The sequence below is a fragment of the Mastigoproctus giganteus genome, chromosome 3 (assembly GCF_048544385.1).
Source record: "Mastigoproctus giganteus isolate SK-2022 chromosome 3, ASM4854438v1, whole genome shotgun sequence".
Taxonomy (NCBI): domain Eukaryota; kingdom Metazoa; phylum Arthropoda; class Arachnida; order Uropygi; family Thelyphonidae; genus Mastigoproctus; species Mastigoproctus giganteus.
The window spans coordinates 218,338,507-218,365,054 of record NC_143577.1 but is presented as its reverse complement, the minus strand read 5'-3'; the positions used below and the strand labels follow the sequence as shown (position 1 = coordinate 218,365,054).

The window sequence follows — 26,548 nt, the reverse complement described above, 5'->3', positions numbered from 1 at the left end:
TTTGGTGTGACTAGAAAACGGAAGCCAGCTGGAGTTGTGAACATTAAAATCACCAAGGAAAATTACCTCACTGTTAGGAAAGTTGGACTGGAGAAAGTCAATTTGCAAAGAGAGGAAGTCAAAGAGCTCCAAGTGATTAGTGGAGTTGAGAGAACGGTAGAGACAACAGATGAATTTGACACAATGAGGTAGAGAGATTTTGAGCCAGAGAAGATCAAAGAGAGGAGATTCCAAATTGCCAAGTCTCTGACAGGGAATATCAGATCGGACATATGCACAAATACCACCTTTGAGGTGAAAGGAATCATATAGCGAATAATTTGGGCATCTGCGATGAGCAATAGTTGAATCAACCGATAACCGAGATTCTGTCAGAAAAAGTATGTGGAGTTTGGCAGACTGCAAGTGGAAATGGACATCGTTGAGATTAGAATTGAGACCATGTATATTTGTGAAATGAATTAGGAAGTGCTTGGGAGGTTTAGATCTTTTCGCAGGTAAGCTTGCTCTATTAGTTTGACAATTCATGGTGTATTCAATAGTAAGAAAAAGTGGGTGGGACATGCTGTATGAAGTAATGAGATTTTTGGATATGACGTACACGCGGTTAGAATATACCCAGATCCTTGACATAACGTGGCCTCGACAGTGCTTCCTGCATACAACTGTTGTTTGTTATTTGGTTTTTAGGAGCATTAGCAACTAAGGCCATATTGCTCCGGGAATATGCGGTGGTCATTCCCTGACTTTTCCACATCCTCCGTATTTGGTGGCGATGGGCTTGAACCCCGGTCTAATCAAGAAGCGTGTCCTATGCACCGGTGCTCCTTCCCACCTGGCTACGTAGATGCCCACCATACATGCTACTCAGACTCCCTCCAGTCACTATCTGGCAGAGTAGAGGTAGCAAGATTATACACTAGCTGATCCGGAAGTCTCCTAGAGAGTTACCAATAGGTTTGGTCCAGTGTACTAACTAGTGGCCGGCCTGCGAACACCGTTTTAGAGTTGTACCCTCGAAATGTAAGGAATATTGGATCTCGCCACAATGTTCATCAAACCTCAAAAGTTATCAATCATAATGCATGATGGAAGAGATAGGGAAGGGTTGACCGGAACTTAGCTCTAGAGACTAAACATGGGTTGCACCAGTTAACGAGAGTCATCTACCACCTAGTACTGCCTGGTGACAGAGGGGCGGCATTCCTCCATGTGGTGTGGCCGCCACACCTGAACCCCTGCTTACGTTGGTTCACACCTGGGTGGTCACCCACCATGTACCTGTGCATGAAGGTTATACCCAGAATTACTAACAGTCCCACCATTGAAGGTGCAAGCACCTTCACGATGAACTGTTGAGTTCATCTGCAATATCAGCTTTGGTATTTGATACTATCCCACCGCCATTAAATAAGGGTCCAATATTAGCATTAGCATTAGTAGAGGCATTTGATGCAAGAAAGCAAGCTTATGCAGCATCAGCCAAAAAAAAAAAAAAAAAACCACTTCCACTTCACCCCTCCGTTCGTTCAAAATACCTGTCCAGCTGAGCCTTAAACTTATTTAGGCTATCAACCTCCACCACAAGGGATGGAAGTCTGTTCCACCAACCAACCACCCGCTGGCTAAAGGCAAATTTCCGCACGTCTATCCTACATCTGTCTTTCCTCAATTTGAATTTATGCCCTCTCAGGTGATTATTCTGAGCTAGAGGAAGAATCCCATCAGCATTGAGCATGCTTAAACCATTCAAGGCTTTATACACCTCTATCAGATCACCTCGCTGGTGCCTAGTCTCCAGACACTGTAATTTGCAAAACTTAAGCCGTTCTTCGTAAGAGCACCCCTTTGTTCCATTCACTAATCTTGTTGCCCTTCTCTGTACTCGTTCCAGCAGCTCTACATCCTTCTTGAAATGAGGCCTCCAGACCTGTATACAGTACTCTAGGTGTGGCCTGACCATCGCCTTATACAATGGAATAATCACCTCCTTATCCCTGCTGGAAAAATTCCTGTATATCATTGACAATACTCCATGAGCTACTCTTGCAGCCCGTCTGCACTGCTCAGAGAACTTCATATCTGCCTGCACAACCACCCCCAAGTCCCTTTCATTCTCTACCACTGTCAGTGTTGTACCACAGAGTTGATACGTTGCTCTGGGGTTGCTGTTTCCCATGTGTAGTACTTTACATTTGTCAATGTTAAACTTCATTTGCCACCTCTCAGCCCATCTGCTCAACCTTTCCAGATCCTGTTGCAGCATGGTTTGTCCTTCTCTTCTTTGCATCTATATATGAGAAGAATTCCTTATCCTCACTCTTTGATGTCTTTGACAGCAATTTCTCATACTTTGCCAGACTTAACCTTTTCTGTGGCACTGTTACAAATCAATTTGTAGCTGTTATAGGCTTCAGTAGTTTTTATTGCTCTAACTTTTCCATGCTGTCTTTTTCTGCTGAAGTAATCTGGCAACTTCATTATTCATCCAACTTGGAATCCTACTCGTGGAGTATTTTTTTAATGGTATACACACATTCAAGGCTTCTGTGATTGTTTTACAGGTATACCATAATTCATTTTATTCACTCACTGTGCAATACTACCCAGTTAATATAGGCCATGTAACACTTTAAGGCATCATAATTTCCTTTTCTGAAATTATAACCCATTCCTTTGCCTTTAACTACTGCTACCTCTCTCTCTCTTCTTCTTCTTCTTCTTCTTCGTCCACCACAGCACTCTGTGATCACTTCCTGCTACTGGTTCCTGTACTGTCAACCCTATTATTTCATCTGGTTCGTGGGTGATGAAGTATAGAATATTCTTTTACCTAGTACTTTCCCTGACATGTTGGTATAAATAAAAATCATCTACTTGATTTAAAAATTTTGTCCCAATGTGGAATCTCCTTCCCATTTACTCCAATCAATTAGAGGCAAATTAAAATCGCCTGTAATAAGACATTCACACTTACCTGTCCATTCTATTTGCATGTAGAGGCTCTCATCATAATCTTCACAATCACCTGGCCTGTAGATTACTCCCACTCTCATTATACCTTTGCTTCCCACTATCTCACGCCATACAGATTCTATATTAGCATGCGATATGTCTGAATCTGGGAAAGCTTTCATTGCACTAAGGCTGCTTTTGACAAGAAGCATGACCCATCCACTCCTATCTGCCCTATCCTGCCTAAATACATTATACATGCTGTAAGATCATCCCCTATCTCCGGGTGGCACCACATCTCTGCAATCTCTATTATGTCAGCATTACTTGTCCTGAACAGCAGTTTGAATTCACTCATTTTACTGATTACACTTCTGATATTACTGTATAAAAAATTAAGACTTGGTGTTTTTGTATAGTTAACTACCCTGACACACCTCCCCTGAAGTTATTTAAGTTTGCTTCCCTGTCATTGGTTATCCGCTCATTTGAAACGTTTCTGCCCCTAGAACATCTTGCTAATATGATCTGCTGCAGTAAACAACAAGGACTCAAAGAAAAGCTGCGGTCTATTTTCCAGAGAAAGGCTCCGGCATCCCCATGTCTTCCGTCATGCAGTATGGGGGATGTTTTTTTGAGGTTATGATTGGCAGCATGGCAAGATCCAGTATTCTTTACATTTTGAGTATACTGCTTTAAAACATTTTTTACATACTCTTGATGGCTAAATAGTCTACCAGACTGAATCTCTTGATAACTCTCTTGGAGGCATCCACATCAGCTAGTGTATAAAATCACTGCTTCTACTCTGTCAACTAGTGACTGGTGGAGTCCGAGTGGTGTGTATGCTTGAGGGAAGGGGATTGTCAAGGCCATGTTATGTTAAGGAGCTGAGTATATTGTTGCTGTGTATACACCATATCCAAAAATTCCATTAAGTTATATGTGTTGTCCCCACTTACTTTTACTCTTTCTATTGAATACATTATGAATAGCCAAACTAATAGAATGAACATCTGCAAAAAGATCTAAATCTCCTGAAAACTTCCTTGTTCATTTCACATGTATACATGGTGTTAGTTCAATCTGAATGATGTCCATTTTAACCTGCAGTCTGCCAAGCCCCACTTACTTTTTCTGATTCCAATTATTTGTTGCTTCAACCAGTACTTATCCCAGTTCCTCTGATTATTTGCTTCAAAGGCAGTATTTGTGCACATATTTGTTCTCATATTCCTTGTCAGAGACTTCATCTGGAATTTCTTGTTGATCTGACTGATTCTCTCTGAATCATTCTGTCAAATTCATCTGTTGCCTCTATTGTTCTCTGAACTCTGTTAATCACTCACTTTTTAACTTCATTTCCTTGAAGCTCTACTTTCTCCATTCTGAATTTCCTAATGAATTAATTTTATTTAGTGATTTTAATAGTCACACCTCCACTTGACTTCAGTTTTTTTAGTTAAACAGACTCAACTGGTTGAGATATTGAGGTTTTTGCAATTGTTAATGACCTTACAGAACTTGCTTATTTACCCACTGAAATACCAGACAATTTTAACCACACACACACCCAACACGCTTGACCTTTTCCTCACCAACAACCCTTCAAAGTATACAGACAATGTTAATGGTCCTCTAGGCATCTCAGATCATAACTTATTGTTGATCTCTTCTTCAGTGGAACCTCTCTCTCATTATCATTCTCAGCCTCATATCATTTGGATTTACAAGAATGAAAAATGGCATGATCTGCACAATTTGTTTTTCTATTTTCTTGGGTTGAATTACTGTTTTAAATTTCTGATCCTGTTTACTTAGATTGTATCAATAAAATTATTCTTTAGGGATGAAATCCTCTATTCTTCATTCCTCCCTAAAATCTCAACCTTTATCTAAACCTTGTTTTTTTAATAAATGTGCTAAAGCTGATTTCAAGATAAGAATGTTGCATATTGCAATTGGCTTGTATCCACATTTCCAACTTCGTTTTCTGCTTACACTAAAGCTTACAACCATTGTAAAACAGTTATTAATCAATGGATACTTGATTTTGAACAAGTTACAAGTAAGAAACTGCTTCTTGTCCAAATGTTAATGGAGAATTTCTTGTCAGAGCTATTGGTCTATTGTATCATCAGTTATAGATAAAGCCAACCTAGCACCCTGGTTTTCTTCTAACCCTTGTATTGATGATCTTGGTAAGTCATCTCTTGCCATTTTGACAGATTTTTGTTAGAAAAGTTCTGAACAGTTTTGGTGCCTACAAAGTTTCAGGTCCTGATGGCATTTCTCCACTTTTCCTCAAAACCTGTGTTCCTGAGCTTGCTCATTTTGTGTTGCCTTTTCTACACTTTATTTCACTATTTTCCCTTCTGGTTGGAAAGTTGCTCATATCCTGTTAGTACCAAAAATGGTGGCAAATCTCTACCTTTCTTTCTTTCTTATTTCACTTGTCTTTTTCCTGCTTCTTGGAAATTTGCTCATCTCCTGGTAGTGCCTAAAGAGGGTGACAAATCTCTCCCGTCCAATTATCACCCTATTGCACGTACTTCTACTCTTTCCAAAGTAATGGAGAAATCATCAACCATTAAATCTTAAACTATCTGGCGTATGTTCTCATCATCAGACAGATTCGATGGAAAAGTTTGGTGAATCTCAAGTAATTTCTCTTGACATTTTTAAGGCTTTTGATCACGTTTGGCATAATGATCTAAAGAAGCTCCCATCTTCTGTATTGCCGACTGTTTTTTTATAATTTGGCATTCAGTTTTCTCTGTGACCACTCACTGCAAGTGATGGTAGCTAGTTTTCTTTCTTTTAATATCTCCAATAATGCTGGTGTTCTCCAAGGTTCAGTTCTTTCTCCCACTTTTTTATATTAATGACTCTCTTCTGCTCACTGGAAATCCTGTCCATAGTTTTGCTGATAGTACACTACATTCCAGTTTGAGAAATCTTGTCCTGCACAAACATCTTAAACTTCTTGATTATCCTCCTCCAAGGCCTTGAATGCTGATCTCCAGATAATTCTTCAGTAGGGCAGAGAAAATGTAGTTAACTTTAATCTCTCTAAAATTCAGTCCTGTCTTATTTTGCCCAAAAATAGTCTACTATTCTTTGCTCATATTCAGTGATATTCAGATTTATAGATGGGCTCAATTATCTTTACAAGGAACTACCTAACTTCTAATATCTCTCTTTCTTGGCATATGTACACCACAAATATTGCTTCCTCTGTATCTAAAAAAACCGGGTTTTCATTTTTGCTCTCAGCATTACTTTTCTTTTAAACAACTACTTACCTTTGTCCAGATTCACTCTGCCATGGAATATTGTTCCATCATCTGGGGTGGTGTCCCCAAAAATTTCTCTCAAGCTTCTTGACTCCATTCAAAAGACAGCAGTCAGGTTAATTAATGACTCATCATTTACAAAGTCTCTATGCTCTGTCTCATAGACATTGTTTCTGCTGCATGCCTCTTTTGTAGATACTTCCATGGACAACTTTTCTTCATATGTTTCCCATTAATTCAAGTGTAATGTCAACAAGTATCTTCTGTCTTCTTAAGCTACAACCCATACACATTACTAAATACTATAGGTTCTACTACCTTTCATGTTTGGGGTTTTCATTTAAAAATAAATAAATAAATAAATAAACTGTCTAGAGTTTAAAGTGAAATAAATATCTTGAAATTGCCTCAGATTTGTATTTCTGTTTCTAGTATCATTCTAGTAGGGGTCAATCGTGCATTGATATTTTGTCTAGGGTGTGCAGATTGATAAATTCACCTGTGGTTATAACTGAAAGGAGCATCTGTTAATGACAATTTTTCTCTTATCTGATGTTTAATGCTGTAGGTTCTGGCTTCTGGCTTTTTTAGATATGAAGTGTGGCTGTATTATATTTTAGAATCTAATTCTTCATAATCTTTACAAATGAAGAACCTGAATAGTACACAGAAGAATAGTACAGTTTCATAATAGCAGGACTGAGAAATGTACAAATTGTTGGTATTTAGCAGGATGTTGAGATAGTACTTCATTTTCCTTTTAACAAATAATACTTTATATCATTCCATGTTCTTACTAGCAGTTGTGGTGTGATTCTTTTTATGAGATTAGTAGTTATAATCTATTATTATATCTATACCATTGTTTTCATACAGTTTAATAATAATTGAAAAGGTCCAGTAGTTGATTTGGGGAAATCTTGCTTCTTATATCTTACTTCAGCTTCTTGTGCATATCTCCTCTGTGTAGTGTTGGAGAGATGGGATGCACATCTTGTTAAAGGAAATAATATTAGAATATTGTTTCTTCAGAGTGATTCAAAAATGGAGGTCATTATTTCATATGGTGGTTCTCCACTAAAATACAAAACATCTACAGTAGTTTTGGATTTACAGGACTGTTATTAAAGGTACATTTTTCACAAAGATAATGTTCTAGATTTTTGGTAGTTTCTAAAATAAAAAAACTTTTAGCTTAATTCCTTTTTGGGCATTCCAAAAAGGAATTTAGCTAAAAATGTTGTACTTCATACTACATATTTATCAAAATGAATCAGTCTTATGATATTACTTGGTGATATTAGTATCAATAAAGGCAAACTGTTAGAAGCCAGGCAGGCTTATTTAGCATCAGCCTAAAAAAAAATTAATTAATTAAGAAAGCCACCAGGTATCTGTCCAATCCTTCCTTAAATTTATGTAAGGTTTTAGTTTGGTAAGATTTGATGGTAATTTGTTTCCACCTTTGGCTAAAAGTAGATTTTCTTATATTCAGTCTAAAGCTTAAGCCTTAATTTAAGTATGTCTTGTACTTTGTACCAACTGTGAAAGGAAAAAAGATAATTCTGTTATTTAATTTACTGAAGCCTTTCAAAATCTTAAATACCCTGATTAAGTCCTCATGCAGATGTTTGGCATTGCAAACCACAAAATTGAAATCCCTTTTATACCAATAACTAATCTTGTTTCTCTTTGCTGCACCTGTTGAGGTTTTTATAATTTCCTGAAATAGGAGCTCAGAACCGTATACAGTACTGATGTGGCCCTAACTGAGGCATTATGAAATGGACTAATCACTTTGTCCCCACCAGCAAAATTCTTATACATCATGGATAGGGCGCCTCCGTAGCCAGGTGGGTAGGAGCAGCAGTGCGTAGCACACGCTTCTTGATTAGACCGGGGTTCAAGCCTGTGACCACCAAATACAGAGGATGCAGAAAGGTCAGGGAATGACCACCGCATATCCCCAGAGCAATATGGCCTTAGTTGCTAATGCTCCTAAAAACCAAATAACAAACAAACATCATGTATAAAACACCATGTTCTGTTTGGACAGCCTGTCTGCACTACTGAAAGACCTTCTTTCGAGTTTTTCATCATCAGTTATCTTGAATTTGTTGCTTCTCAGGTAATAAGGTAATCTGCAATTATTATTAACCAAATGTAAAGGTTTGATTCCCAATGTTATAGTGTAATTGTAATGTTCAGAGCAACTAAATAATTTATCTAAGTCTTGTTGGGGCAGCATACTTTGGTAACTATTGTTTATCCCCTTCCCCAATCCAACCTTTGTCATTAGTTTTCATCAAACCTGTTAATATGCATTGAATCATTCCAGAAAAGTAAAGTATGTTCTATCAACAAAAAATGATGCAGTGTGTGTATGGTGTGCATTCCAAGCAAATACTACAGCTGCAGCAGCCAAATATTGCCACTGATTTCTACAGTGTCAACATCCCATTTTGCTTGCATTTATTATCCATCACTATATCAAGAATAGGAGAAGTGATGGTGTGGTGTTGATCACAAAATTGAACCAGGCAAAAACTGGAACCAAATGTACTAAATAGTTGGCTGTCAGCACTCATCAGATCTCAATAATAATGGGACTGAGTCAAAATCCTGTTACTATATACTGTATGTCTCTCTCAAATTTTTGTTCATATCATGTACACTGGATTCAGGCTCATCAGCCAGGAGCATTTTAATAAATGGATGAATAATACTAAGCTTGCTGAGTTCACTTTGTCTCCTTAGCAGCATATGCTTTCAAGATTCTGGATTTGTGAACTAAAATACCAGTAGATAAATGATGAAACAATTAAAAGTGTATAATGGAATACAGGAGGATTTCATCTGCCTGAGCCTTGTCTCATTAGGAACTACAAGGCACGATCTCTGAAAAACTGAGGGCTGTAACATTTCTTTCAATCTCAGTGCACCATATTATTTTGTATTTCCTGTATATTTTGTTCTCTTTGCTTGCACACCTTTGAAATAAAGGAGCTGAGCTTTTTTTAAAAACACAGAATTCATTTAAAAAGTATGTCACCACTTTAAAATTTAATATCTTATGAAATAGATGATGAGATCTGCTGAATAATATTCAACAGTGTTGACACCATTTATACTGCAAATATTTGTGCAATATTTGATTTCCATCTAAATGTGGTTAAGCATGTCTTGAGTTATAGCTTTTCTCCATCTCTTTTCTTTCTCTTTCCTTCCCTTCTTTCAGTTTTCTTAGTATAAATGATATATTTTTTTACAAAAACCTAGAGGTGTGAAGTTAATAATTCTTGGACCACCTTATTTAGTTTGGAAACTTTAAGTGTTAAGTACCACAAATGTAGTTATTGTTGAAATAAGGATTGGCAGCCTGCCAAAAAAAATAAAATAATAATTTAAATTGCATTTTCTCTTGTAAATTAAAATTTTCAGTATAACTAGAAAAATGTTTTCCAGTGACATTTTCTTCTCTCACCCCCCCCCCCAAAAAAAAAGGTCATAGTGTGCAATCACACATAAGTTCACCTTCAAATAATCATGTACATATTCACTAATAAAATTTGCTGTGAGTGCCTATTCTCGAGTCTTGTGATTCTGTGTGGTAATGAAATAAATATTTTAAAATGCGTGGCGTTTTGGGCTCTCTCCAAGTTTGTGAATTTTGTATTCTTTTAGCAGAGCCCCTTACATTCCTTGTGGTTTTTAATTGTGTTTGCAGTTGTTTCAGTTTAATTGTTCCTGGGGAGAATGGAATATCTTTCTAAACATCAAGCTGAATTTTATACCAGTTAGTCAGAATGGAATTAATTTCAAAGTTCTAATTTCACATACTGTATGGCAACTCATGTTGATTGACTGCATTTTATTGACTGTTGAAGTTTCCACATGAGGTCACCTCCTATCCAATAAGACTGGTGATAAGAGTCCAGTAAGTTCTGAAATAGGCTGTCATAACAGTTTCTCATCTTTTAAATAAATGCCAGATGTTATTTATTGCTAGTGTCATTTGTTTGAAAGGTAATGCACTACCTACATATGGGCAATGTTTGTTCTGATGTGAGCATTAAGACTCTTGCATTAAATAGGCAATTTAAATTCTGCTGGCCACAAAAAAAAAAAGAGGATGATGGTCCTCCTACTTTTCATCAGGATACAGTTTTTTCAGAAGTTATACTTGTGAAATGTTTTCTTCTTTCTTTCTTACTGCTATAAACTGTATTGTGACTTTGTTCTGCATAATAATTTCTCTAGTTAACAATTGATTTTTCTATTTTTTTATGTTTTTAAGAAAGTCTTAGGAAGTCTGAATTCTTTTTAAAAATTCTTATTTTTGCCTTTTTTTTTTTTAAAGTGAGCTTAGATTTTCTTAAAAATGTGTCAACTGTTTGTCATTCCTGAATCCTTAAAAATAATCTACACTTCTAAAACATCATTTATAACTCAATATTTATTACAGTCATTGCTGTAGTGATATGGTAGGTACCCTAGGCCTAGCATGTCAACTGAATGGGACATCACGCCATCATGTTGCCGTTCTGTGAATTTGTATTTGCATTTGTCACAATGTTGACATTTGATGCCTGTCAAACATTATAATGTGTGCACATGCGCTATGCATCATTCACAAGTTGAATTCCAATGGGAGTGCATGATTCGTAGAAGTGAGAACACAACCAGTGGATGTTTTTGTGAGGTTAGAACCCTTCTTTGTTGTGATGCATTTGTGTCAAAAAAACCAATACATTGTTTTGTTTTATAATAGGCCCCATATCAAAATGCACAAAAAAACTCTCAGGATTTCAAAACAGAAAAAGAAGAAATGAACATGAATTGGTGAGTCAACAGTCTTCTAAATTTATGAAATCATGGTTTTATTCAATAGAACAACATGAAATGGAAGAAGAAGAATCAATAAACAACAATGAAGAATCTCGTAGTCTACTGCCATTGGCAGAATATCAGCATAATATTGATGAATTTCAAGCTGAATTAGTACACATTAATTTGCCTCTACCAGTCAAAATTAGGCGCCTCCGTAGCCAGGTGGGAAGGAGCAGCAGTGCGTAGCACACGCTTCTTGATTAGACCGGGGTTCGAGCCCGTCACCACCAAATACGGAGGATGCGGAAAGGTCAGGGAATGACCACCGCATATCCCGGAGCAATATGGCCTTAGTTGCTAATGCTCCTAAAAACCAAATAACAACAACCAGTCGAAATTGAGGAAGACATTGTTGAGAACCAGATGAATCTGAATTAGTTGACATTAATTTGCTGCTATCAGTTGAAATTAAGAAAGACATTGTTAAGAGCCAAATTGAATCAGTCTACTTCAGTGATTCTGTTAATTGGTTGAATTTAAATAGATCAAGGAGAGAATATATATTTAAAGATACAATAGGTCAAGGTCTCAATGCAGATCATTCGCAAAGTAAAAGAGGACATTCATTTAGTAAAGAATTATTTTTCAAGAAACTCTCAAATGGTGAAAAGGTATTGTTTGACACTGGTTGATTTATTCTAAAAAGCACAATTCTATATTTTGCTTTGTTTACATTTTTTATGGTAATAAAACAAGAGTCAGTGCACTCACTAATCCCAATATAGGAGTTAATGATTGGAAAAATGTACATGAGAGAATAATTGAACACAAGCGTAATAACAGCATTTAGAGTTTTTTGTTCAATGGAAAATTGAAGTATCTAACATTAATTGAAAAAAAATATTCTTGGTGATCATTTTTTGAATGAGAAAAAAAGGAAAATGAAATGTGGGGACATATACGCTTGTAGGCTTCTGTGAAAACTATATTATATTCCACAAAAAAAAAAAAAAAAAAAAAAATTGCACTTAAGAGGAACTGCAATTTTTTTTTTTAAGTTTTTGAAAAATTTTTTTGAAAAGTTTGGCAAAAGATATAATGGAGTCTTCCTATCAACAATAGAACTTCTTAGTGAATATGACTTAATATTAAAACATCGTAAATTCAAACATAAACAGAAAACTTATATTTTGCCTTCTATCCAGAATGAGATACTCAACTTGATAGCTAATGAAGTTTGAATGATAAAAATCAAGGAAGTAAAAGAAGCAAAATATTTTGGACTGTTGCTAGATGGAAAGCTGGACTGCACGCATAAAGAAAAAATTGTGGAATTGATAAAGAAAATAAGTGCACATGCATTTATAGATATCAGTAATATTCGTGGAGAAACTGGAGACCACTTATTTATCAGGATCAACATTTAGGTGGGATGAAATGACTAAAAAAATGAAAATTTCATTTAAACAACATTGCCCAACAAGATGGAGCTCTAGAGCTAATGCTGTGGGAGCTATTAGACACCAACTCAGAGAGGTTTTTCGGAAGTCCCGAATGGACTTAGTAAAAAATGAGCAGCTGCAGAAAGTCACATCTTGGTTATTGATTTGGAATTCATTTTTTGCTCAGGTGTTTGGGACTTACATTTGCAACAAATTAACAAGACAACAAAGATGCTGCAGTATAAAAATTGTAACCTTCAGAAGGTTCTGACATTTTTGTTGGATTTATAATCTGAGATCGAAAGCATTGTGAAAAATATTGATGAACATTTTCAAACAGCTAAAAGAATATCAAGATTTAAATATTTCAATAGAGAAGAATAGAAGACATAAATCATGTGAAGAGTCATTAAAGAATGAAATTACAAAATGTACCAACTTCAAATGCAAACTAAAAAACAGATTTATTGTAATGAATGAAACTTATAAAAATTCAAAATTTTATCTAAGAAGTCATTACCAAATATAAATGATGATGAAATTATGATGTCATGTAAGATCTTATGTGAATCTCATACCGATAATGTTGATTTTGTGGAGCTACATGTCGAGCAAATGGAAATACTAGAATATTCTTAACATTTCCTTTTGAAATTGCTTCAGCAGAATGAAGCTTTAGTAAATTAAAAATTATTAAGAATTATCAATGAGCATCAACAAGCCAACAACAACTTAATCCCTTTTCAGTTCTTTCCATAGAATATGAAACAGCAAGATAATTAAATTATGATAAATTAATTGAAATCTTAGCACAGAGAACATAATTTAGTTTTTTTTTTTTTATTTCTGTATTTATGTGCTCTTAAATTAATTGAAATCTTCTTAGCACAGAGAACATAATTTAGTTTTTTTTTTTTTTTATTTCTGTATTTATGTGCTCTTAGGGCTCACAATACCGGGATCTCGAATACTGAGATCCCGGTAATTTTTTTCCGGTATTGATACAAAAAATACCATTTTTCGGTACTAATTTTAAAAAAAACAATTGTTTATAATTTAATCACATAAAGGTTATAAAATTACCTTTATGTGATTAGGACGTCATTATCTCTACTAGCAAATGTTCGATAAATCATTGATAGGACACCATGCAACATTGCAACCTGTCCACAATTCTCGGACAACTTCATGTCTGACTGTATCGTAACTCCCAAGTCCCGTTCCTACACTATTGACTTTCAACTCCACCAAGTGTATAAATTATTTTGGAGTTGCTGTTCCCCATGTGTAACACCTTGCATTTTGCTGAATTAAAGCATAGCTGCCACTTTTCTGACCATCCCAGAAGTCTATCTAGGTCACTCTGAAGACTCCACCAAGTGTATAAGTTATTTTGGGGTTGCTGTTCCCCAAGTGTAAGACCTTGCATTTTGCTGAATTAAAGCATAGCTGCCACTTTTCTGACCATCCCGGAAGTCTATCTAGGTCACTCTGAAGAAGCTCTGCTTGGCGGCGATCATTAACTATTCTACTGATCTTTACATCATCTGCAAGTTTAGACCTCACGCCTTTCATAGATGTCATTTAAGATAATCAAAAACAGCAGTGGTCTCAATACTGATCCTTGGGGAACCCCGCTTCTTACATTAACCCAATCTGAGGAATAACCATTTATCACAATCCTCTGCCTGGTGCCCTCAAGCCATCATGCTATCCATCTAAGGATTTTCCCTATGATTCCAGCCTGCTCCAACTTATAAGGTAAACACTCATGTGGGACTGTGTCAAATGCTTTGCTGAAATCCAAATAAATAATGTCGAAATTATTCCCAAAGTCCAGCTCTTGAGTGACTCTGTCAAAATAACTAACCAAATTAATTAAAACTGATTTTCCCATTACAAAACCAAGCTGTGTATCCTACAGAATTCCATTTCCATCTAAATGATCCTGAATTCCACCCTTGATCATTGCCTCCATGATTTTCCCTACTAATGAAGTTAAGCTAACTGGCTGGTAATTTCCCATTACACTCCTAGAACTGCCTAGAACTTAATTGTTCAATGCATTCACGCTGTCTCCTTTAAGATTATAGGGTATATGCCATCAACCACAGGAGGCTTACTCTCCTGTAGGTGCGAAAGTTCTCATTAAATAATCATTTGAAATTTCAACATCGTGAATTACATTTTTTTCAACTTCACTTCCATATATCTCATCGACACAAAAGGTTTTTTTTATGTAAATATCAATGCAAAGTAACTTTTGAGTTCATCTGCAACTTCAGCTGTGTTATTTAATACTATCCTACATCCATTACATAAGGGTCCAATCAGATTTGTCCTTCTCTTCTTTGCATTTATGTATGTGAAGAATTCCTTAACTGCACTCTTTGCTCTCTTCTTTATTCCTTATCCCCACTCTACTCAGTAAAGATACTATAGTGAAAATCACACTTTGCTTAATAAAACGTCTTTCTCCTTCAGAAAATGATGAACTCATTTTCAACCATGGAAGACCAACATGGAACAGAACATCAGTGTTCCGCAAAATCTTTCCAAAATAAGAAATTGCCTGATTCCAATGAGATTTTAAAAGATGAACTTGAGTCGGAAATTAATGAAATACTTTTAACTATTTTTGCTAAAAAAAGTTGAAAGCCTAGAAAATATGGACTGAGATCGTCTACGATTATCTTAGTACCAGAATAGAATCCGAAAGGGCGTTTTCTGCTGCTAATTAAATACTGTATGTACCAAAATTAGATCCATTTTAAACGATCATATTATTGATTGCTTATGTTTCTTAAGAGCTCACTTTATTCAGACAGGTGGTTGGATGCTTCAACATAACTAAACTTTGCAGTAACAATATGTATTTTTTTGTTTCTAGAATAACTGTATTTTAATGATTTTTTTTTTTTTCAGGATATTTATTATTGCAATAAAAGTTTATTTAAAACATGAATTCAAGTAATTACAGTACTTGTTTTTTCCCTTACTTTATTGCACCTAATTGTCATCAAAATTTATTGAGAAAAATGTTTGTTTTTGGAATACCGGTATCCCGGTTTCATAAATTAAATACCGAAATACTGGTATTAAGATTTTGACTAGTATTGTAAGCCCTATGTGCTCTCTGTACTCTAACCTGGTCAACATGTAAAATGTTACGAAACCAAAAATACCCAATCTTGACTAATTTCGTGCTGCTGAACACAAAAATCATATTAAAATCGGCTCATTGTCGATTGGCTGTTGTTTTCAAATTACAGTTGGGGTCTCATATTAGTGAGTTACTCTACATTATCTACTAGGCTCTCAGCAAAACACATGGCAACGCCGCAGTTTCAGTACCACACACTCATATCACGTGGTTGCCAACTGTCACCTTGTTCTGCGTCACATGATAAGTTGTTGTCACCTTAAATGCGTCTTTAACTCTGCAGTAATCCTCGAATACTGCTAGATACTGGGCGATTTGTTCTCAGTTAATAGTTGTTCTCTGTGAGATTCCTACTTTTTACGCAGTATTTGTGCCGTGTAAGATTAATATGCCCCATCTGTAATTGTGCAAATAGTCCAGATGACTTCTGTTATGTATGTGGAAAAGTCACATTAGCTTCAAGCAAGTGCCCCTTAACTGGAGCCATAAGAAAGGCCTACTTGCACTTTGGGTGTAAAGTAGCTGACTAAGACAAGAACCGGGCTCCACACACGCTGCACTAACTGTTCATCAAAACTCAATGCATGGGTGAATTGAAATGGACGTTTTATGCCTTTCGCAGTGCCCATGATATGGAGGGAGCCAACAAATTACATCACAGACTGTTACTTCTGTATGGTGCCTCCTATTAGAAAAGGGATGACAGTGAAGTAAAAGTGGACAGTAATGTACCAAAATATACCATATACCAGTGCCTCACGGTGAAGTACTACCTATTCTTGAACTGCCCGACCGTTTTGCTGTACACTCTGATGAAGATCAACTTGACGTACAGGTTGATCTTCATCAGAGGTTGATCTTCTTTGACGTACAAAGAAGTACAGGAGTCATCTACATCAAGGGATCCTCTATTTTGTCCAAACATATGATTGGACTCTCGAATTGCCGAAGAATAAGGCAGAGCTTTTGGCCTTGAAACTACAACAGAATTTTCACATTCTGTGAAAGTGACAACATTTCGTACTTGAAATAAAGACTATGATAAATTCTATCAAACAGAAGGTGAATTCACTGTTTGTATGGATATTGATGGTCTAATGGCAGCAATGAACATGAAGCATGTTCCCAAAGAATACCGACTATTTATAAACGTTTCTAAGGTTAGCCTTAAAGCTGTGTTATTACACAATGGAAATATGATGCCTTCATTATGCCATCCACAAAAAAGAAAGATACACAAACATGGAGAACATCCTCTTAGGTTTACACTGTCAGAAGTATGAGTGGCAGATATGTGGCGATTTAAAGGTAATTGCCATTTTATTAGGACTACAAAAGAGTTACACTAAGTATTGTTACTTTCTCTGTGAGTGGGATAGTCATGTCAAGGATATGCACTAGGAGAAGAGGAGCTGGCTTCAATGAAAATCAGTAACCCTTGGAATGAAGAATAGCATTTGAACCTGGTAGATCCAAAGAAAGTTTTTTGCTTCTACCTCTCCACATCAAACTAGGGCTCATGAAAAATTTCTTGAAGGCTTTGGAAGTGAACAGTCCTGCATTCATATACTTGCAAGAGAAATTCCCAAGACTTAGTACAGAAAAGATTAAGGCAGGTGTTTTCATTGGTCTACAGATAAGGCGGCTTTTCAAAAATGAACAGTTTGAATGTGTCCTTGGTGATAGCGAGAAATCAGCGTGGAAAGCCTTTCGAAATGTTTCGATTGGTTTTCTAGGAAATGTTAAAGCCGGAAACTACAGGCAGCTTGTGAAAGATCTCATTACTTCTTACAAAAAACTAGGGTGCATCATGTCATTGAAGATGCATTTCTTGCATTCACACCTGGATTTCTTCCCCCCAAACTGTGGTGCTGTCAGTGACGAACATGGTGAGTGCTTCCATCAAGACTTTGCAGAGATGGAACAAAAATACAAAATCAAATTGAGTGGTGCCATGTTAGCTGATTATTGTTGGATGGTGAAAAGGGATGCTCCCGAAGCTGAATACAGGTGAAAGGTGAAAAGGTCCTATATTTGATGAGTACGTTTGTAGCTACATTTTACTGCCATATAAATAAAAAAAAACCTTGTATAAAAATAAAAAAACTACTTTTTTCGAAAACAAGAACCAATCTGCCATTTTAAGCATTATTTCTGTGTTTAGCACCCCAAAATTTATAAAGTAAACATACTTTCATGCCTGTAAAAGATAATGACCCAAAATTTGTTGTTCGGTGTAAGTAGTGTTTTGCTTGTATTTTTGTTTATACAGGGTGTCTCAAAAATATTGGTACAAACGTTTAGAGAAGGTCGGTAACATCTGAAGGAATGTGAATCGCATAGGAACCCATAACCGGAAATGTCACCGTAAGTCAGTACACGGCGCTATTCATCAGTTTGCGAGACGGAAAATTTCTAGTTTACACATTCAAGCAGTAGTCGCTGCACGAAGAGCATGCATCGATATACGAACTGTGAGCTGACAGACATGCACCTAGTGTATGGATTAGCAGAGGGCAATGGACGAGCTGCTCAACAAATTTATGGAGAACGCTTCGCAGACAGACATGTACTGGATCACCGTTTGTTTGCGTGCGTGCATCAAAATTTGTGCGATTATGGGTCATTTAGAGGTAACAGGAGTAGTGCGGGCAGACCACGTTCAACGCGAACTCCCGCCATGGAAGAAAGCGTGTTGAATGCCGTCCAGAATAATCCTACTACCAGCACATGTGCCATTACCTCTGCCTTAGGAGTGTCTCGTTGCAGTGAACAGTGTCTGGCACGATGATTCCTTACACCCCTTTCATCTCCAAAGGGTTCAGTTACTGCTCCCCCAAGATCATCCTGCACGTATGGCTTTTGCGCAGTGGTTTCTCCAAGAAAGTGTTCAAGACTTGAATTTTCCAGCCTATGTTTTGTTCACGGATGAGGCTTATTCAGTCAGCACAATGCTCATGTGTGGGCTCACGACAACCCGCACGGTGTGCGCCCCCATGCAGCACAACATCGATTCGCAATAAATGTGTGGGCAGGTATGGTTGGTGACTGCTTATCAGCCCATACCTATTACCATCCCGCATGAACTCCGCTAAATATCGGATCTTTCTTGAACAAGTTCTACCAGGGTTACTTGACGATGTTCCAGCAAATGTGAGATGCAACATTTGGTTTCAACATGACGGGGCACCTGCCCATTATGGAAGGTGTGTTCATGACCATTTGAACAGGCGTTTTGGGTGTCGGTGGATTGGCCGTGGTGGACCCGTTGCATGGCCCCCATGCTCACCTGATTTATCAAGCCTTGATTTCTTTCTTTGGGGGACCCTCAAATCTATCGTGTATGAATCGCTTGTGGAGACGGAAATGGATCTCGTGGCGAGACTCGTCTGCGCTGCTGCTACTGTCAAAGAAACTCCAGGTGTGTTCGACCGTGTCCGCCAATCCATGCTGCATCGGTGTCACGCATGCATCATTGTGGCTCATGGTGGAACCTTCGAGCATCTATTGTAACATCATGAAATGCATCCATCTCGTACTCCATTGTTAATATTATGTCAAATAAATGTTTGCCACTAATTACCGTGATGTTTCCGGTTATGGGTTCCTATGCGATTCACATTCCTTTAGATGTTACCTACCTCCCCTAAACATTTGTACCAATATTTTTGAGACACCCTGTATAGAATATTTGAGAATATTATTATCCTTTTCTTTTTAAGATTTGCATAAAGGGAGCCAAAGGCATGGTTTGTCTGGGGCACAAAATATTTTTACTGTGACTCAGATTACAGTCATTTATGCTGACCTATATTACCATTTTATTAATAAGATTCTATTAGGAAATGGAATAAACTTTTTTGCTGTTATATGTGTATTACTTGAACTTGTTAGCACAGAAAGAAATATTTACAACCAAAAGACCATTTATAATCAAAATATGTGATCTGTGTATCATATATAAGCACTTACTATTTTCAGGAATGATATTTCATTTTGATAGTACACTACTGGAACATTCACTGTGCCAATTTAACATATTTTAACTTTTCATTGCAACATTTTGTAATGCAGATTTAGTGAATGACATTTTTATGTGATTATGCATATTTTTTTCCAGGTCAAATTGAACTCTATACACACACCACTATTATGAGTCAGCTTGTTAACAATCTGCAGAGTTGGAATTTCAGAGTATGTGGCGTGTATCTCTTAGATGCTCAGTTCATGATTGATGCATCAAAATTTATTTCAGGAGTATTAACTGCATTATTTTCTATGGTAAATTTATCAATTCCTCATCTTAATGTTCTTTCCAAAGTTGATCTTCTTGGAAAATATGCAAAAAGGCAGCTTGAACGGTAAGTTACGAATTTAATTTTGCATGTGCATGTGTTATTTTAAATGTTTGCATTAAATGAATGAAACGTAGGTATATACAGTAAAACCTCTAAGTGACCACCTCCTTTACAAAAGACCAATATTTCTTAGAACAGTTTTAAATAAGTGTCCTTTGTATTAAAACTGAATTCTTTAAGGTGACCACTCTCTGACCTGACTGTGACTCTTAATCCTGTTGTTTGGCAGCCAGTGTATTCTATAGATTTCTAGGAATTTATAATTCTCTAAGACGACCATTGTCTTACCTGGCCAGGACTGTTAACCCTGTTGTTTGGCTGCCAGTGTTTTTCACAGATTTCTATGAATCTGGAGTTTCTGAAGTAACTATATAAATATTGTTACCAAATAGGTACTTTGTTCATTTCTTTCTGATTTATCCATCTTCAGATTTAGACAAGATGGCAGAAAAAAAGCAAAATGAAAATTTTGACTTTAGAAATGCTAGTGAAAGTTATAGACAATGCAGCAAAGGATTTATTGTAAAGATGGTTTGCAGGTAAGTATAATTGTGGTGAAATGCAAATTCAAAAAATTTTACAAGAACAAAATAAAATTAAAGAAAAGTGGATATGGAATTCAAATAAAAATATTCAACGAGAAACATATCAACCATATCAAGAAATATCAAGAAATTGAGTTCACTCACCTGGTTTGACAGTGCTTGTGCTAAAGGAGTTCCAGCAAGTGATCAAATAGTACATGAAAAAACTTTTTAAAAAAAGACATTTTCTGCTAGCAGTGGATGGCTTAGTAAATTTTGTAATAGAAATAACATTGTTTCAAAGACTGGTGAAAGTGCATCTGCGAATGAAAATGATGTGGAGTAGTGGATTTTGCAGTTGTCAATATGAACCCCAGGACATTTTTAATATAAATGAAACTGGCCTCTTTTATCATGCTTTACCAAGTAAATCGTTAGTGTTTAAAGGTTATAATTCATTCAGTTATAAAAAAGAAAAACAAAAAGTGACAATTTTACTGTGTGCAAATTCTTTGGAACGAAAAGAACAACCATTGATAGTTAATACTGCACTGAGACCAAGGTGTTTTAAAAACATGAATATGGCATTCATGAATGTTAATTGGTATGCCAATAAAAAAGCATGGCTGACAAGTGCTATTTTTCTGAATGGCTTTATGATTTGGACAAAAAAAAATAGACAGATCTTACTGTTATTAGATAATGCTCTAGGTCATCCCAAAAATATGAATTTAAGTAATATTTTATTATTTCTTCTTGCTAATCATGAAATGTTTATCAGTGAACCAAGGTATCATTCAGTCATTTTAATTGTTCTGCTGCTGATGTATGTTAACTGCATTAGTAGCAAATGTGGACACAGCACAAAATGTTGAAGAATTAGTTTTAAAAAAATTCGCTAGCAGACATTGTCAGATACATACAACTGGAATAGTCTTACTGAAAATACTATACAAAAGTGTTTCAATAAATGTGGAATTAACTTATTTTTATTATTATACTTATTATTGATACTGATGTCAGAACTAATTTTATTGAACTACAAAAAGAAATTGTTCAACTTGGACTGCAGATAAATGCAAACATCAATACAGAATTTGGAGAATATTCAGTTGTGTGAAAATTGGGAAGAACTTTGATTCCACTAGGAACATTGACAACAGTGTCAATTTATGTGAAAATATGAATCAAATGTTGAAGAAATTAAAATTCCAATAGGAAAAAAATTTAAATATTGTTGGACTTAAATATTTATCTCACGATTTAGGTAATAATAAAATGTTACAATTATTAAATGATTTTGAAACTATTTTAGAAAAGGAAACAATTTAACAAAAAAAGAAAATCATCCAGACAAACTGTTAATCAAATATTACAAAAAATAAAAATATATATTTTATGTTATCTATTCAGTTTTAAGATTTTTATTATTAATGTAAAAAAATACTTTATAATTTAAATAATGTTTTTAAAATAAGACTTTTATTAGTATTAATAGTGGCAAATGTAATTTCACTTAAAAACTCTGTAAACAATTGAAGATTATGCAAGCGAATTCAGAATTAATAAGAATATAGTGTCAGTTTACTGTTCAAATTGGATTAAGTTATTTTAAATTAAAGAAGCAACTGTGTAATGCACTATGAAATAATGGATTGAATTAATAACACCAAGTTAATATCAGAAAAATTAAAGTGAAAATACATGTGAACATACTTTGTGTGAAGTTATTACTGATTTCTACAATTCATTATAATCTCAGTAGTTGTTTTTGCACTATTAAAATCAATCAGTCATTGCTGATTTCTCTAGCAGTAGGTGGGCTAAGGTGCCATTATGAATTCAGATTACAAAAATAAGGAAAAAATATATTTACATTGATTGGACGAAAAGTGTACTCTCTTTTGTATCTAGCTTTGGTATTTAAATTTATATTTTAATATTTATTATTTTAACTGTTTTTCAAGGTTTTTAGAGCCTGAGGTCCACTTGTTACTAGATGAAGAACAAGGTTCAGCTAATTGGAATCAGAAATTTCACCAACTGAGTGCTGCAATTGGCAGAGTGGTATGTTATCGTTATTTAATTTGGTCTGTTGTTTAGAAAAACAAAAGGGGGAGAGGGGATTATATCTTGACAATGAAATTTGTTGATTGAGAAATACAGTTTTATCATCTACTATGGTATAAAATGTTAGTTTGTCTCCATTTTAGCTGATAATTTTAACTAAAGATAAGTTTGCATCTCAAAAATATTTCATGTTATATACATAGAAAATAAGTTATTTTCCAACTGTAAGAAGTAAATTAATAATTTTTTTTTTATTGAACTGTCATTTTTTTTTTTTTTTTTTTTTTTTAATGTGGAATGGCTGGAAAAAACTTTTCTTTCCATAACTACCTACTTCATTTTTGATTTTTTTTAACTATGTGGGATTGTGACTATAAAGTAATTTGAGATTCTTTTCAGGTCTAACTGAGGTTTCAGCTATTCCATTTAATAAAATATTTGTGAATGGAACAGATATGATTGAAATAAATAATATCAGACGATGGCTTTCAGTGTTTTGTATCTGATGTGATTTATTTAAGTGATTAGCAAATTACTGGTAGATAATTTTTGTGCCATGCTGAGATTGGGATGTCAAAAAGGACAAATCCCAAAACTCTTGGACAGTAAAATGAAGAATACACATTGAGAGATGTGTTGTGTGATAATCTGTAAGAGCCCTACGAGACCTTAGGTATGGAAACTGGAATTGAGACCCAGATATTTCATTACAGTTCGGAATGGCACTTCATGCAGTGAAAATACAGAAACCCTTCAGCAAAGAAAAATTGAACATTCAGTTTATTATATGAAGTTGAACTTAAAAATAATGTCTCTTAGTTCATAACATCAGTTCTAGTTGGTGACAAGTTTTAGGTTCATTATGTAGCTGATATTCTTTAATAACTTCAACTGCCTAAGTATACAGAATTCTGTAAAATAATATAAAACTATAGAACTGTATTATATACACATAAAATATAAAACTGGCAAAAAGTGTTCAATTAAAATAAAGTGAAAGTGGGATAAAATTAGGATTAAAAACAAACAATTCTACATTATTGAAAATCCTACACCAGTAAAAGTGGTACCTTTCAACATCCCAGGATGTTTTTGTCAGCCATGAAGTTTGAGCAATGCTATGATAAATAAATAGACTATTAAAGTAGGCTGTGGGAGGATTGTATGGTTCAGTAACTGTTTAAACAACATCCTTGTAGTTTTACCACTTCATTATTCTATTTATTTATCATAGCATTACTTTGAAACTTCATCACTTACAAAGACATCTTAGGATGTCAAATGCTACTATTGCTTTTTACTTGGTTTTTATCCTGCTTTCACTTTATTTTAATTGAACAGTTTTCAACAGTTTTATATTTTTGTTATTTTTACTTTTGTGTATACTTACTCAGTAGGAGTTATTAAAAAGAACATTTTGATATAAAGAGCAATTATTTGTCAATTGCTGTAGTTAGTTAACTCCATTTTTTCATTAATAAAATAATTGAATAAATGACATAAACAAAACATCATTTGTACACATTTTATGGCAGTATTGACATTTCTCTCTTCTTAAGGTGCTTGCAGGACTGTCTTGTCTTTTAAACTAATTTTGTTACCAGCAAGATTTAAAACATCAACCTCCTCAATGCATATGTGCATAGAACAGCACTAGGAGTGGTGTGCCATAAACATCAAGGTACTTGAAATTAACAACTACAGCCACTCCCCAATTAATGTAAGGGTTGCATTCTGTGGAACCCTACGTAAGTCCGAATTTCCCCCATGCTTGTGCAGCACTCGCAATTGTGCTCACTGAATTGATTGAATCAAAAAAGAAATGTTCGACTAACATGGCAATAGAATTATTTATTCTAATTATTCAATTTATCTCATGCGCAGGAAAAATTACAAAATCATGCAATTTAAAAAAATTTCAAAATTTATAAAATTACAAAAAAAGAGAGGAGACAGGCATAATATCAGTAAGTTTTACCTCTCAAGCATCATTGCCAGAATCGACATCTCCAGCTGATAAGTACGCCGCTGTAGAGATTTAGAAGGGGTTGGCCGCTCAACCTTACAAAAGAACATATTAATGGATGACTAGATGGTGGCTTATTTATTTTCATCATAGATTTCTTTGTAGCAAGCAAGCATATCATTCACCCCCTCTGTTAACTTTTAAGAATTGTTCACTGTCAGAATCTATCTTCTCAAACCTCTCCATTGCCGATGCAATTTCATGAAATGCCATTGCCATCTCTCTGGTGATGAAGCGTCTCGGCTCCTCATTTGGTTCATCTTGAGCTTCGTCAGCATTTTCTTCTTTCACTACGCTACCTGCAAGTCAATAAGTTTAAGTCATGTTTGGCCGTAGAAATATGACTTTCGTGTTCGAATTGAAATCATCTAGATGTATAGGATGTCCAGGAGCATTATCTAATAGAAGCAAAATCCAAAATCTTGAAAGAAACGTTCACATTACAATATTTTTTTCAACCTCTGGAATGAAGCAGCATTTAAACCAATCCTCAAAGAGATATTGTTATCCGTGCTCTCTGGCTCGATCGGAAATGCACAGGCAGGGTGGCTTTATTGATGCCCTTCAATGCATGAGGATTTCCAGAATGGTACACAAGCAACGGTATTAATTTGTAATTTCCCTCTGCATTAGCCCCAAGCAAGAGCTTGGCCCTATCTTTTGAAGCCTTGAAACCTGGCATTGTCTTTTCCTCTTTGGCAATGTTATGTTCGATCTGGTATTTTTTTCCAATACAGAGCAGTCTCGTCAACATTAAAAATTTGCTACGTTGAATAGCCGTCTTCATCAATAATTTTTTCCAACACATCACAAATTTCTCTACAGCTGCAGAATCGGCACTGGCAACTTCACCGTATACTTTAATGTTTTGGAAACCAGCACGATTCTTGAAACCATTAAACCATCCGTTGCTTGCCATGAACTTGGCTTGGGGTTCGCCATACCTATCCTTAATGTCTTCATAAATACATTTTACTTTTGCTTGAATGGCCATTGGACTCAGGGCACTTGCTTCTGAATCTGATTTTCCATCCATATTAATAGCTGTTCCATCTTCGATATAGTACCTGAACACTGTTGATCTTAAATGTGTTGATCCTTTGACATGTTCTTTTATACACACACTGTCCCTTAAAATAGTATTCACTGTTGAAGCAGTGAGACCTAATTCTGTGCAATAGATGACAAACTTTGTACTGCTTCGTACTTCTTAATCATTTTCATCTTCATTTCTAAATCGTTTTGTTTCCTAACACTGCCAGCACTTGCACTTTCCGTTGGTCTGTTTCTCTTCACCATTGTAATAAGTAAATAGGAAGAAGAGAAGTTTCTGAAAATTTGTTTTTTATATGATTGAAGATTTCAGTGAAGGGGAACTCATTTCACCATAATACCGTAATGTAAAAACCCACAGAATTCCAGTTATCGGGATTATAGCAAATGCAATAAGATCGCGTTTACTACCCGTTTATAATTAGATGCACTAACAGAAAAGTCCAATAAACCGGAAAGAGCAAATTGTTTTATGGTAGTGACTTCCAGAAATGTGTTTTAAAAATATATCGCAAAGGCGTTCAAAATTGATTCTTATAACGGAACATATGATAATGATGAAAGTGTAATGCAACTTCCATTATAAAAATGACCTTTTAGAGAGATAAATAGCTTAGTAATATAGCAAAATTTTCAACTTCCGAGGACTTGGAATGAATTACAAAAGGAAAAAAAAAAAAAAAAAAACACACTGTTATTGGGTTCACACTACGATTTTCACCATACCTCCATTTATCCCTACAGATACAAAATACTTTACCATATTTTTTTCAGTTTGCAAAAACTTATGTAAAGTCAGAATTGCTTAAGTCGAGTATTACGTAAGTCAGG

At 35.4% G+C, this 26,548-nt stretch overlaps 1 protein-coding gene across 1 annotated transcript in view; it reads left to right on the top strand.

Annotated features, from left to right (window-relative positions):
• Positions 1 to 26,548, top strand: part of LOC150088726 (GPN-loop GTPase 3) — a 135,458-nt gene that overhangs the window by 53,054 nt on the left and 55,856 nt on the right. The window contains exons 5-6 of the mRNA XM_090369629.1: positions 19,807 to 20,047; positions 22,536 to 22,635. Coding sequence (XP_090225755.1) covers positions 19,807 to 20,047; positions 22,536 to 22,635 — 341 coding nt within the window. The remainder of the gene's footprint in view (positions 1 to 19,806; positions 20,048 to 22,535; positions 22,636 to 26,548) is intronic.